Source organism: Corvus moneduloides, chromosome 2 (assembly GCF_009650955.1).
Source record: "Corvus moneduloides isolate bCorMon1 chromosome 2, bCorMon1.pri, whole genome shotgun sequence".
Classification (NCBI taxonomy): domain Eukaryota; kingdom Metazoa; phylum Chordata; class Aves; order Passeriformes; family Corvidae; genus Corvus; species Corvus moneduloides.
Genome location: NC_045477.1, coordinates 82,009,499 through 82,024,216, shown reverse-complemented (window position 1 = coordinate 82,024,216; position 14,718 = coordinate 82,009,499). Strand labels below are relative to the sequence as shown.

Sequence of the window (14,718 nt, the reverse complement as noted above, 5' to 3'; positions counted from 1 at the left end):
TTGTTTCCCTTCAGATCAAATGACATAGGCACTGCAGTAAGCCAATTTGCAAACAATAGCTGAAATGATAACTTGTACAGAATTGTTTGGCACAGACATCTACAATTAGATGCAGGATTTCCTTTTAAATTCCAAAGGGACTTCCACATCCCTGTCTTTCTTTACTACAGTTGAACATGAGGAACAAACAAGGTGTTCCTAACTCCGGAAAGAGGAAGAGAAGAGGGGAAAAAAAAACCCCAAGCTGCCAGTAAAGACAGAAAGAAAACTTGATCATGCCCACATGGACTGAAAATAACTTTCAAGGGTCAACTACTAAGCTAAAAAGGAGGCCCCTATTCCCACATAGGAAAGAGGGCATTTTTTATTCTTGTGAAATAATTTAATCATAAGACTTTTAGAACACTCCTGAAAAATGGAATGCTGTGCAAAGAAACTCGTTGCTGTTGTGTCTTATTTTGATAAAGACATATCAGACGAATAAAACAACAAAATCAGGAAGTGGGTGGCTTAAAAAACACAGAGTTGCTTGATTTCTAATATTAGTTTCTATCCTTGTGCTACATAAAAAAGCAAAAAGAATGGTAAATGTTGTTTCCAGTCTTTCTTCTATTCCTCCACTAGGTGTCTTCTAATTCTTCAGTTTTTCAGGGCAAATTCAGACCATGCACAGTAAGAAAGTCTTTGCTTACAACTCATTCGCAGAATTGTATCTTAATGTACAAACAGAAATGCCAAGGGGAGACCTGTATGAAATGTAACTATTCGAGCAATAACAGAATTCGCAGTTCCACAACTACAGGAACAATTGCAGCTTCCCTGCCACGTGGTATGTCTCACAGCTTCCATGCCTCTCCTTCTATAGGAGAGAAAGTGGCTTTCACTCTTTATAATCAGTTTTCCTGAAAACCTGGCTAAGTAGCGCAGGTGTATAAAGGAATGAACCCATCATACCTGTTTTCTGCTGTTCCAAAATGTGTTGCTATGCTTGCTAAAGATCCGTAGATGGCAGCATTGATGCAGTAATTAATCCTCACCACAGCAGAGGTCAAAACCATTTCACCAAACTGTTTCTTATTAGAGGTTAAACCCCATTTTCCAATGTAAGAGATCTTAGCACCAGGCAGTAGAAGCACTGGGCCAGGAACCGTCTGGCAGTAAAGAGAAGCCAGATCCAGGATCACTGCTACAAGACACTGTGCCAATCACTCGCTCAAGAGCTGTGACAGGTTAGGCCCCATCATCTTGGAAATAAACGATGTCATCTAGACGGTAATGAGTGCTGTGAGCCATGGGCCACTGGTATAGTTCTTATGGTTGTCTCCATATGCCATCAAATTCGAAAGTAGAAGGAATACAGAGATGTCCAACATCCTGCCACCTTTACTGCCTTTTCTTCTCTCACTGCTGCTTGTTCAAAATAAGCGTTGCACTCCCTCTCATTTCTGCTGTTTGGGTAAGTGATATGAATTTGGTGGCCCAAATCATCACACAACACAGGGCTCTGTTACAAGCAAATGAAGGCAATGTCCCAGATGTTCCAGGACAAAAATAAAAAAGCACTAACAGGCAGTATGATTTGTAGGCAAAGGACAAAAGTGGCAGAGAACACAGAGTACACAAGTCCCTGTTCAGTTTCACTGGTCCATCCTATCTTAAAGCCACCTTTACCAACACAATGTCTACATAAGGAAAACAGCTGCTTAAATTATTGAACTTCAAATTTATGCCCTGACTTACTCTCCTAGGCCTCTTGTAGTGATAAAGCTCAGGATTTTCAGCTCCTTCCCTTTAAAGTGCACATGTGTGTGTGTGTGTGTGTGTGTAGAATAGATACACTTTTTGTAGTTGATCAGTCGGTTGAGTCCTCTGACTGGACCCGGCTCCATACCTGAAAAGACAGCGACTCTGAAACCACCTGCTTGCAGCCAGCTCTGCTGTCCACCTGAGCCGGCTCAGAGCACCAGCGGGCCTTGTCCCAGTGCTCCCATGCACTGAGCATGCTCACGCTCAGCCGCTCTTTCATTTCCCTCCAAGGACAGTGCTGAGCCTACACACCAAGGAAACCTGCTCAGCAGAGTTCCTAACCAACCAGATTCACTGCTGTGCAGCAGGCACCGGGCTGCTTTGTCCCAGTCTGGATTATGCCAGCCCCTTTATCATCCTGATGCTCCCTCTCGTGTCACCTCAACTCCACCACAGCACACCAAGTTTCACAACCCCAACAACACTGCTGCTTGTTCATCTGTGCCAGGGACAGGTGGCACAGGCAGAACAGCATTAGAAGACTGTCACTTCAGCAAAGCAAGCTACTGGCCAGGGCTGGGCAAAACACAGTAAGGCACCCTTGAATTTGAAGTGCTGACTCTAATTCACACAGCCCACTCTCACTTCAGGTACTTTCGATAAAACACTTCACTGGTCTGCTAAAGCCTATGTAGCAATTTTTAATTGTTTAATTTCTGATAACATATACTCGGCCTAGTAACTGAGAGAGCTTGTCCAAACTCCTGAACTCTGGAGGAGTCAAAACAACTCTCCCAATTTCTGCACTTTATTTCATCAAAGGAATCTGAGTACATGCAGCTCCAAATAAAGACATTTCGTTTGAAACATTAACTCTATTCCTGGGAGGTGTATCAAGTTTCAGAACAATACTTCTATGCACCTGAGACCTTTAAGAGCAGTTTAATAGTAAGAACATCACATACCACACACATAGTAAGGAAAGAGTATTGAAAACACTCTCCTGGACACTTCCAAAATAGAACAACTAACTCATTTCATAGTTCCTGACAATGCAGATTTAAAAAAAGAAAATAAAAACTTGAGTATTCATGCAGGTTTTAATAAACTATGAAATATCTGTCATGAAAAATGTGTACTTGAATTAAAAAAGCTGCTTCCCAACAAAATGTAACACAGGAAGGCAGAACAGACCCAACAGTCTAAGAAATCCATGAGCTAATATTAGACTATGGACATGCTGAGATTGCTGGTGTGTAAAAGACCACTGTCTCTAGTCCACTACCCCACTGTCATAGACATCTCAGAGACGCCACTTTCATTTTAATTAATTCCTGAAGTATTTTTTCTTTCAAACGCTGACAGTGATAAATAGATGAACTACAGGCCAGATGCACTGTATATTTTTAGGCTATTTAGTGACAGGGTGTGTCCTGGCTGTACAAGAGAAGGTGCAGGGGGGAGGGGGGAAGGGCGTAGGGGTGGAAAAAAAAACCCAAATGAACCCTGGAGAAGCATGGAATATTCAATTTTTTTTTTAAAGGGAGAATACAGGAGCTCCTTCCTCAAACCATACCATGTTCTAGCAAAACAGGGAAGAGAAAGCAAAATGTGATAGTAAATAAGACATGTCAGGTACAGCTAACTAGGCTGCAGTTCTCTTAAGCTGCTCTCTTTCACATTCCTTCAGCTCTGCTGCACATTGCATTTATACCCACTCAGACAGAGGACTGGGAGAGGAGGGACAGCTATGCCATGACACAGCCTCTGAGTAACACACACATGGAAAAACCAGAAACAACCACAATAACTTTATGCATTTAATGCCATGACAACTTTTAACCAGTAGTTTATTCTTAAACATTCACTATGGTGAACACAAGACAGGAATAAAAAATGAAGCCAGTCTTCATCAAGGCTGAGAACAGTAACCCAAAACTGCATGTGAACTCACCCACAACAGCAAACCAGTAAGTTAACAAACAGACATGGGAGAGTTGCTTCCTGCACCACTGGTGCAGTGAACCATGCAAGAAGCTTCAGTACTTTATTTTCAATAGATCCAAAAGGTGGAAAGTTTGAAAGGAGAAGAACATGAGCTCAAGCCTGCTCCCTACCAAACTGAGGCAGAGGGTAATCCTTCTGTCTCACTGTGTGCAGAACTTCTCGGTATCAGCTGGACAAAGCTTACATTACACAGTAAGTGAACAAGCAAAACATACTTTTCTGTACCATGACTAAACCGCTGAAAGACCCAGCAGTACATTAATTCTGCAAAAGCAACAGCATGAAGGCAATCTCTTCAGTGCTGCACTTTGAGGTTGTTGCAAGTGATCAAACCCATTTCTTCTGAGGCTTACTGCCAGTTAGTGAAGGCACCATAATAGACCACATGCACTCTGCCTTATCCTCAGACAGGAAATACATTGGCTTAGCTTTAAACTACTTAAAACCAGCTTTAGCACAACAGAATGCAACTAAAATTACCTTGTCTACTGCTCGAACTTTCGAATACCAAAAGAAGACCCCGGACGGAAGTGGGTATTTAATTGAGTAAAAGATGAAGCAGAGGAAGTACTCACCCATCTGAGGGAAACCAGTGCAAGGCACTCATTTCTAGCTGATAAAATAGCAAAGGAAACAAAAATACAGCCAGGTGCTTCCTACAGCAGAAACCAAACCAACAGGGCAATGCAACGCAGCAGAGCAGCCCACTAGCTCTCGCAAACCCCAGGCAGTGCAACTTTTGATTTGGGTGTTCACCTCCATATGCTTATCACCCTGCAGCTGCAGCCAGCCTGAGCACCTAGACAAGGAGTATGCAATTGCTGGTAGAGCAAACATCTCTTTTCAGCCTACTGCTGCCAGACAGAGCTATCCCTCCACACCTAGGGGGAAGGCCTGCCAGCCTACAAGCAGCAGAGAGGTTTGGCTGCCTCTTCTCCACCAGGAAGGCTGTGAAAAGCCTGAGTGAAAGCAGAACACAGACCAACATGTCTATGCTGCAGCAAACCAGATGAGTGGCTAACCTGCCAGCATACTCAACTGGGCCGCTGTTATCCACCTGTCTAAACAGCGGGACTTGATTGCAGCTGCCCTCACAAGGCATGACCTTCTCTGCAGGGTCAGAACATCAGCCACCCACCAGACAAAATGAGACACAGCTATAAAAGGTCACACTTCCCACCCTCCCTGAAGAACACAACAAGCCAAGAGACAACTCACAGCATATGGCTTCTCTGAGCCCAAGCTCAACATCTGCCTGCTTTCCATTTAAACCCAGAATCACTTTTGTACTTCCTCTTTAGCTAAGGGAGGCACTGACCGTCCACTTGCCTGTTTTGGTATATTCACAGTGCAGTTCAGCCTGGAAGGTGCCTGACACTTCTGTATTTTTTCCCAAAACAAAGTACTCTTGCCTAGGAGAGTTCAAAAGTCCAGTTCTTCTCTTCCAAAAGATATACATATGGCACTGAATTTCACTGAACAGCTGAAAACAGTGCTTTGTTCTGCTGTAGCATGCTCTGGAGTTGCTTTACTAATGATAAAGCCATTGAAGAGTTTTCAACACTGCTTAGTCCTTTCAAGATAATCCTTAATCCTAAAATATTAAGCACTTTTAAATAGATTTATATTTCTATAGGGTGGTCAGGGTAAGATTTGCAGCTCATTGCATTTAAGAGGCCTTTGGAATGATCACAAAAAACCAAGTTTCGTATTAGTTCACCTAAACAGGAAAAAAACAAATATTTAAAGGTAATCTACACACCAAAAATCATAGCCAGGTCCTTCCCTGTGATTACTTTACCCATCACACTGACCTATGCAGACGCCTACACGCTAACACAAACACATTTAGCTGAGCTAAACTCCATGACTCCAGGAGAGAGAGGCTTTTTTTCACGGAAGTTATCTTGAGCACTAAATGAGGATCACCTACCTACATTAGTTTTACGGTCAGTGAAGAAAGATGTTCCCACAAACAAACCTCATTCTGGCTATTTCTGGACTGCAGGACTTTGTTGTTTTGGGCACCAAGTGCACATCCTGGCAAATTCTTGATGACATGTCAGGTGGAGACTGAAATGTAACTGCTCCCCTGCTCAACATAGAGCTCTCTGCTCCCACGTCCCAAAGACTGCCAGTCAGAGACCTGAAGCAGCAAGTACTCTACAGAGAATATGGAATGAGCTCCTTCTCTGAATGGCTTTTCTAAAGGGTGGATCTTTTTTCACGTCGACAAAGAGGAAACATAGGAAGTTAAATCTTCTTCACCTATATTCCTTTGTGAATGCTCCCATCCCACCTAAGATATCTGCTGCAGTGACACAGCTGAGAGAATTTACTCCATTTTTATACAGGCTAAAACCTCTCTTCATACAGCATTTTTCAGCAAAGCTCTTGAATAAGCATGTTATTTTTTTAGACAGCAAATAATATATAGAAATATTGCTCCTGTGTTAATAAAATGTTCTAAGTACAGGCATAAACAAAGTTGTGTATTCAAGTGAATCAAACAGGGAATTTCTGTCACTTTCAGACTGACTACTATCCAAGGCAATATAAATAAAATGGGGATTTCCACAAAAAATCCACCAGACTATGCTCTACTGAAAATACATTTACATTGTGCTTATTAGAAACTTATGCATAACCAAGATGTGTATTCTCGCAGATACCTTTTTATGGAAACCTTAACCTAAAATATGCTTTCATTATACCGCAAACACTTAAAAGTGTGTTTTAAAAAGATATGTAGTACAACAGCCCAGCCTGACCACACTGGAAATACTAAAAAAGTTTGACTGTTGGAAGGTAATAGAAATACCAGTTCACAGACACTGCACCTATGTGAAACCTTAACTTTTAAGTATGACCAATAAAATAGCTCAGAACTAGCGAGATTACGTCATTGTTTCCTGCCTGTGAAGAGGAGCTATTTTAGTTAAGTGAAGCTGAGCAAAGAAGAGGAAGTCTAAATCTTCTACAGATTTGGGGCCATGAAAGAAGCATCTCTGAAGAAACTCTGTAGTGCACAAAAGGTGAGTAACAATCCCTTATGCTGTGCTAACAAAGTAACTTGGATGTTTATACACGTTGTTAAGAGACTTCGTTGTTCAGAAGCTAAACATGGGAATTAACTCTAGAACTAATGAAAAGGTATTTAATTCTTTAGTGCACTTTCAAAACATCAGCATCATTCTATACATAACATTTAAAGAAAAATGATTGCATTTGTAAAAGCATAGTACCATAAATACTGTTGTTTTGGATTTTAACAAAAATTTTAAAAATATGCAATAAATGAAAACATTGGTAAGTACATTTAATACTAAAAGAAAAATATTTGTTTTCATCACACTAAAACCAGGAGAAGAGTGTTGCTTGGTCTCTCTCTGCTTCACTGAAAGTCATGTTCTCCTTGGGGAAATGCAAGCAAACACAAGGGACAGGCAAAGTAAAAAGGGGGATTGGGAACAGAGCTACACGCATGGTCCTTTAAATGGAACCACTGTTACCTAACTTGCAGTAAGAATCTGGAGGAAAAGATTTAATTGTGATTTTGCTGTGAAAGTCTTGTTCTTGTACACGACACCTAGCTGGCCTTCCCAATTCACATCAGACATTCAGAATGTCAGTTATCATTACAAAATTAAAAGATTGATATAACATACAGACAAACACAGAGGAATCATTCAGAATTAACACAGACAAGCCTTCCAGAAACCAGTGACTCCAGGGGCTCTTCAGCAAGTGCTTTAATCAATACCAGTAAGTAAACGTTATCATTATGAAAAATGGCAACTAGGGCAAAAACCATCCACCCAGAGACACCCAAAGATCTGCTTGGGCTGACCTGGGAGGTTCCAACCTGAGCTCTATGCAGACAAGTACCGATGAAAAAGCAAAATATCTCCAATTGTGTATAAATGCAGACAGGTAACTCATGCTTTTTTAAAATCTCAGTATTTCTTACCTACATAAATGTTACATTTTAGGTTCTTAAAAATTAACTGGCATGCATTTAAGGTCACAAAGTTGGGAAACTACCCACTGTTGCTTTGACACAAATAAGAGTCTCCAACAACCAACCAGAAAAAAAACCCAAACAAACCCAACAAAGCCTTTTTGTTACAGCAGGTCCATTCTTTGATATATCTCAAAACTGTCACAAACTTGAAATAACCCGCAAATAAGGCATGGAACCCCTGGTTTTCCTGAAAGAAGATCACACCAGATTCAGCTTCCTCTCTTCCCATCAACATCAGCCTACTGGTTATTTCGAAAACATGACCTGACCAGAAACAATTACAGTCACTGCAAGTCCAAAGGAGAGAAGTGCAAAACCAAACTAAAATCCATGATGTTTCTTAATATTCAAGTGAATTCTTCTACCTCTTTTATACATTACTACTCAATTCACCTGCTAAATCACTCAGGATATGGAGCTTGGTAGTCCTGTACTATGTCATACACAATCACTAGCAAGAGAGAAAAAGAAAACAGAACTAAAGAGAAAAAGACCCACTTACAACGTGCAAGGGCAAGGGCAGGGGGGAGGTGTGTATTAAGCAACATTTGGACAATTTTGTGCAACAGTAGTGAAAGTGGAACAGTGTGCCAGATAATATTTGAACTATGCTGCTAGCATGTGCTCAAAATTTTTAAGCATATGCTATCTAACTTTCAATAAGGTTTGCCAGCATTCTTTAATTCTTTTGTTCTTCTTATTTTTAGACTTCTTCACACAATGAGGAATTTTAGAGGCATTTATACAGATGCCTTCCAAACCTCTTTTTTGCATTTCATGCATTGCTTTTCCCATACAAAACATAAATTCTATTGTATGTTCTAAAGTCCTCATCTGAGCTGAAATTAAGGGTTAGATATTTCTATGCACAACTTTTTTATATATCTGTAAACTGGAGAATTGTAAGAAAATTAGAAGCCCAAATTTCATATTTCAAGGCAGATACTAACGTATATAAAGATTTAACAGGTCATATTTAAGTTAGTTACTCTATGGGCACTCTTCTCAAAAGCAGCTGGTATTTGCCAGTGTCAAACCAGGATGCGAGATTAATAAACACTGGTTCATACCCCTATGCATTCCTATAGCACTGAGAAAGTATTTGGTAACATTACAGAGAAAGCATTAACCAGATGGGCAGTAACAATAAACCTTTTTTTAATGCATTCTTCACTTCTGGAGATAAAACTCACAGAAACTATGCACCCTTCTGCTCTTGAGAACAGTTCTGGTGCCTAATCTGATACTGCAGAAGTTCCTTGGCTGTTTGTCACAAGTGGGAAGATCAGACAAACAACTAACTTGTTCCTCCTCCTCTTCACAAAGCTGCCACAGGACTGGGTAAAAGGCCAGACAAGAGGAACCCTCCCACATAAAGTCATGAAACTGTGACCACAGCCAGAGCCAGGAAAGTGCTAGGAGTGAGGGTTAAACAAAGCACTCACGCAAACACAAGGTAAGGTCTGCCATCCTCACAGGCTCCAGGGATCCTCCCCTTCAGCTCTCATCACCTCAGCCTGCACAGTGATGTTTCAGATGTCCAGCTCCTACGACCAAGAAGCTGGAAGAAGGAACACAACTGTGCTCTGGGGCAGCTGCCTACCAGCCAGGAACTTCTCCCCTGAACAAATACTGTTCCCATATAGCCTGGCTGGAGACTGTGCTGCTTCCCATCTTTTTACTTTTTTAAACAGGAAGTCTATTAATCTATTCATTTCATTCGTATGCTGGGTGGGTGGTTCTAATGCACGGGGATTAAACACTGTATTAGAAGCTATGTAGCCAGTAAACCAGTTTTTTAGTGTCTTACGAGTAAGCACCTGTTCTTTTGGGAGTTAAGTAGTTCCTACACAAATAAAATGCAAAATCAATACTCTTTGCATATCCAAATGTCACTCCATGCCATGCTCACTTGTTTCTATTCATAACTAGCTTTAGTCAAGAATTTTTTAACAGGAACAACTTGGAAGAAATATTTTCTTTAGAAAGTAGCTCTCACAGCTCAAATAGAACTGTTTCAATCTAATAATCAGTGACTGACACACAATTGAAGTGTCAATCTTGACTTTTTGATTCCTTATATAAAAAAGCACCTTAAGTAATCACAATATTTTATTAAAACATGCTTATGAATACTATTTTCACAAGTCTGACAATATATATTTCCTTCAGAGGATGATAATGTATCTGCAGTCAGAAAAAGCAACAAAGCTAGCACATTTCACAGCTAAACAATACAGTCTCATCACTAAACACCATCGTAAAACAATCTTCCTGTTTGTTTTTAAAGATAAATTTTATTTGACTGAGAATAACTTCCCATATTTTATCTAATTTTAGGGTATTTATGGAATGCAAATACTATTCCTAAATTCAATTAAATTATGATCCCTGAAAATCCCCACCCAGAAGAATACAGGATTGCATCACTGGTCTTCTACAGTTTTGTGTTCACAGTGGGATTGTTGGTGAATGCCACTGCACTATGGGTGTTCAGCTGCACTACCAAGAAGAGAACGACCATAACTGTATATATGATGAATGTCGCATTACTTGACCTATTTTTTATGTTTTCTTTGCCTTTTCGGATAATCTACCATGGGACAGAAACGTGGTCTTTTGGAGATACATTCTGTCGGATCATCAGTGCTTTCACTGTATTTTATCCAGCCATTGCTCTGTGGCTGCTCACTTTTATCAGCGTAGACAGATTTATGGCTATTGTCCAGCCCAAACATGTCAAAGAACTAAAAAATACAAAAAAAGCTGTGCTGGCTTGCACTGGAATCTGGATAATGACCCTCTCAACAACATCCCCACTGCTGTTTTTACGATCTGATCCAGACCAAGCCTCAAATTTTACCACCTGCGTGAAAATGCTTGATATCATCCATTTAAAGGAAGTAAATGCATTGAACTTTTGTCGCTTGATTTTTTTCTTTTTGATCCCCTTGTTTATCATGATGGGGTGTTACCTAGTCATTATTTACAATTTTATTCACGGCAAGACTTCCAAATTGAAACCTAAGGCCAAGGAGAGATCCATAAGAATTATAGTTACTTTGATTGCTCAGGTACTCATCTGCTTTGTACCCTTCCACATTTGCTTTGCCTTCCTGATGTTGCAAGATGAAAATACAATTTACAATCCCTGGGCAGCCTTTACCACCTTTCTCATGAATCTCAGTACCTGCTTGGATGTTATACTGTACTACATCGTTTCCAAACAATTCCAGGCAAGAGTCATCAGTGTAATCCTTTATCGCAATTACCTTCGAAGTGTGCGCAGGAAAAGTTTTCGAACTGGAAGTGTAAGATCACTCAATAATATGAACAGTGAAATGATATAAAAAGAGAAAAAATGTCAGGGGACTTCTACAACGTAAACTAGTGATTTCTTTTCCAAATTCTAGCACTTGGCTGCACAGAAGAATTTCCTGTAACCAAAAGTAACAGATGTATTTGTTCCACTGTAATTATGACAGAAGCAGAATAATAATTGCACCTCTTTTTTACTTGCTCAACATCTTTTATTGTTTCACCTGAAATGAACTAAAACCTAGCATCAGTGTTAAACTTTCCAATGCTTTTATCACCTCAAAAGACTGTGAATGTTGTTAGACGTGAAAGTGACTATTAATATAATAAAGTAGACAACACTGAAGAATTATGATGCAACGTATATATTAATTTTTTATATTTGCATAATCAAATGCTCCTGAAACTACTGTATATCCCACACTTCTGAAGTTAACTTCATTCTCTCAAGATCAATGTCATCATGACTTAATGAGAAGGCATATGTAGGGAAAATTCATACTGCACTTAATTAAAAACTTCTTTGATGCAGATTTCTTTGTAACTGACTACATTCTGCAGTCATAAAAATACCATCAAAGGGTACAATGGTCAAAGAGTTCATTACCTTACCTGTGGGTATGATGTGCACATTTATTACACCTAACTTTTGCACAAAGTATCTTTTTAAGCATATGAAGATATTAATTTCTCCAGACACATTGGCAGCCTATGTCCTAGCAACAAACTCCAGGTAACAAACATGATGAGTAACTGCAGTAGCTATTCAAGCTTTCAACTCCTTTTGAATACTCACACACTACAAAAAAATGTGTCTTTATAGTATCAAACACATGCTTTTTGTCCACTGTAAATCAGTCTTTAGATACTTTCAACAGACGCTCTGCAAAAGTAGAAACACAAAAATGTCTAATATGGTATTTAATATTAAAAATCTTACTCCAAGAGCTTTTATTATTACCTCAGAGTGCGCAACACATGGAAACTCAAGTCTCTACGATCTCACCTGCCAGAAGCTTAACCACAAGGGTTGCAAGCTCTATGGTTCTACTGTAGCATGCACATCTTTCATGAAGTGCAGAAATCTCAAACATAGGTTATGCAAAAGTGAACCACTGAACACTTTTAAAGCTGTAAGAACTGCAGCTGCAAGCACAAAATGGAGTAACAAGCTCTAGCATTCAATTTTTGAAAAACATACAAAATACCAGTATGAAATGCATATGCATTTTAAAAGTGAACATAAAGCATAGGACTGAGAGTTCTGTTGCCTTTCTGATTTAGGACAGAAATCAGCACAACCTGAATCTAGTTTTTACAAATTGAACGGATCCAAAGAATTTAGACTGAACAAATATAGCAATAATTTGTGCACTGCAGGGCATGTTGCAATCATGTTAATAGAGCAATGGGACTAACATATTGGAAACTAATCATTATATGGATAAATTCTAAATTAAACACAAATCATAGCTAAGAAATAAATGTTTGAAATTATAATAGTTGTGCCAAGAACCTTTACACTTTGGTTCAAAAGAGGATTAAATTTAATTTGAAGTGTTACATGAAGAAAGGTTTTCTAAAATAAAATTTTCAGAAAACAATCCCTTGAAACTATATCTAAAATGACCAATTCATTAGAAGCTACTTACAAACCAGAAGGCAAGCTGTTGATGGTGATGCCAAACATATACTGAGTGATTTCTACAAGGAGAAGATCAAACAAAGCTGAGAGCATCCAAGCGCCCAATAAAAAAGACTGGAAAAAAAAGGTTAATTTGAATCAATTCAACAGTTTGAAAAGGTGGTTTTAATATAGCCCTAAATATAAGAAAAAATAAGAAAACCTCTACACTAGTTCAATTAAGACTAATTGAATCTTTAACACAATGTAATTCTAGGTCTACTTGTCTAAATACTGAAGAATGAAGTGTAAGATTGTTTCCAAAATTAAATTCCATGGGTCTGATACCTTACAACTGATATAGCTGCAAACAGTAATTAGAATAATCCACTGACTGCAAGATATTATCAATATAAATTTAGATTTATGAAAACCAAATTATCTTTAAAATCCTTTAACATATATATCTATGCAACATGCTAGAAATAAAACTGCAGTATTCATCTAAGAGTACAGGACTAAACTGTACAGAAAAGTTTCTATTAAAAAAAACCCTCAAAACTGGAACTTACTGAAAATTTTCTGCTGCCATATCTTCTTTCAAATATTCTAAAGTTGTAAATGAGCAGACTGCTGCAGAATGTGTCTTTCAAATCAAGACATATTGTTCTTCCACATACAAGTCTCCAAATCTGGAAGGTTAATGATCATCATGTTAAGCCTCTCTTCCTTCAAGGAAACTCTTTACAGAATTTGTGCTCAGAGGGAATGCAATACTGGAGTCAGATAACAGAAACGCAGCATAGTTAAGGAAGGAAATACAGAGAGTAGAATGTTATGGAGAGTTCAAGAAGTCCCTTTAAAACTAAAATATTTTCAAGGCAGATGTCTAACTGTTAAAATAAACAATTGAAATTAACTCAAATGCACTTTCATGTTCTTTTACATTTACAAATAAAAATGTAAATCACAACCCTAGTGAATTTAGAATTATAAAAAATATTTTTGAAGCAACCTCTAGATACAAACTAGTACAGTGTAACTGTTCTAAGAAAGTCTAATCTGACCAGCTTGCTCAGGGCCATGTCAAGGTAAGTCTTGAACACCTCTAAGGATGGAAACTGCTCCTCTGTTCCATCAGTCTCACAGTGAAAACCTTTTTCTTTAAATGGAATTTCTAGTATTTCAATTCATGCCCATTGCCTCTTGTCCTTTCACTGGGCCTGGCTCCATCTTTTTTGCTCCCTCACATTAGGTATTTACACACACTGGTAAGATCTATCCTAAATCTTCTCTTCTCCAGGCTAAACAACCCCAGCTCTCTCAGCCTCTCCTCATACACCAAATCCTCCAGCCCCTGATCAGCCCGGTGGCCCTCCACTGGACTCTCTGCAACATGTCAAGGTTAATTTTGTACTCAGGAGCCCAGCACAAGGGACAGATGTAGTCTCACTGAGACTGAGTAAAGATGGTCACCATCCAGACCTCCTTGTGAGGCTCTCCCTAATGCAGCCCAGGATGCTGTTGGGCATCTTAGTCACAATGCTGCATTGCTGGTTCATGTTCGACTTAAGCCTTCATGAGGACCCTCAGGGCCTTTTCTGTAAAAGTGATTTCCAGCTGCTCACCCCACAGCTTGTACTGCTGCATGATGTTATCCCTCTCTGATGCAGGAGTTTGCATTTGCCTTTGCTGAACTAAGGTTCCTATTGACCCTTTTCTCCCCCTCTAAATGGCTGCAGAACTAAAAGGTATAACAACTACAAATCCAAGTTTTACATCACCTACAGGCTTGCTGAGAGAATGCCATGTCCTGCTGTCCAGGTTATGAATGAACACACTAAACAGTACTGGCCCCAATCCATTTCACTCACCATTCTTACTATCCCATGTCAACATGCCCAATTTTAAATCCTAGCCTGAGTACCACCCCTCCTGAAGTCGAGACTGGCAGGGCTATGACCTTGCAGCTGAGTATTTCCGGACACACACTAACTGA

At 39.4% G+C, this 14,718-nt stretch overlaps 2 protein-coding genes across 5 annotated transcripts in view; one reads left to right on the top strand and one right to left on the bottom strand.

Annotated features, from left to right (window-relative positions):
• Positions 1-14,718, bottom strand: part of UBAC2 (UBA domain containing 2) — an 89,529-nt gene that overhangs the window by 63,653 nt on the left and 11,158 nt on the right. For 2 of the 3 annotated variants that reach the window (XM_032100114.1, XM_032100115.1), the window contains exons 3-4: positions 13,292-13,411; positions 12,748-12,854 (exon numbers count right to left, since the gene is read on the bottom strand). The exons of the other annotated variant lie outside the window; for it this stretch is intronic. In XM_032100114.1, coding sequence (XP_031956005.1) covers positions 12,748-12,854; positions 13,292-13,411 — 227 coding nt within the window. The remainder of the gene's footprint in view (positions 1-12,747; positions 12,855-13,291; positions 13,412-14,718) is intronic. 3 annotated transcript variants of the gene reach the window in all.
• Positions 6,687-11,447, top strand: GPR18 (G protein-coupled receptor 18). 2 transcript variants are annotated; one of them, XM_032100117.1, is made up of 3 exons: positions 6,687-6,788; positions 9,104-9,233; positions 10,118-11,447. In XM_032100117.1, the coding sequence occupies exon 3, from the start codon at positions 10,162-10,164 to the stop codon at positions 11,125-11,127; it is 966 nt and encodes a 321-aa protein (XP_031956008.1). In that variant the 5' UTR covers positions 6,687-6,788; positions 9,104-9,233; positions 10,118-10,161; the 3' UTR covers positions 11,128-11,447. The 2 variants fall into 2 exon arrangements, with proteins under 2 accessions (XP_031956008.1, XP_031956009.1); XM_032100118.1 differs by lacking the exon at positions 9,104-9,233 and having other exon boundaries at positions 6,690-6,788.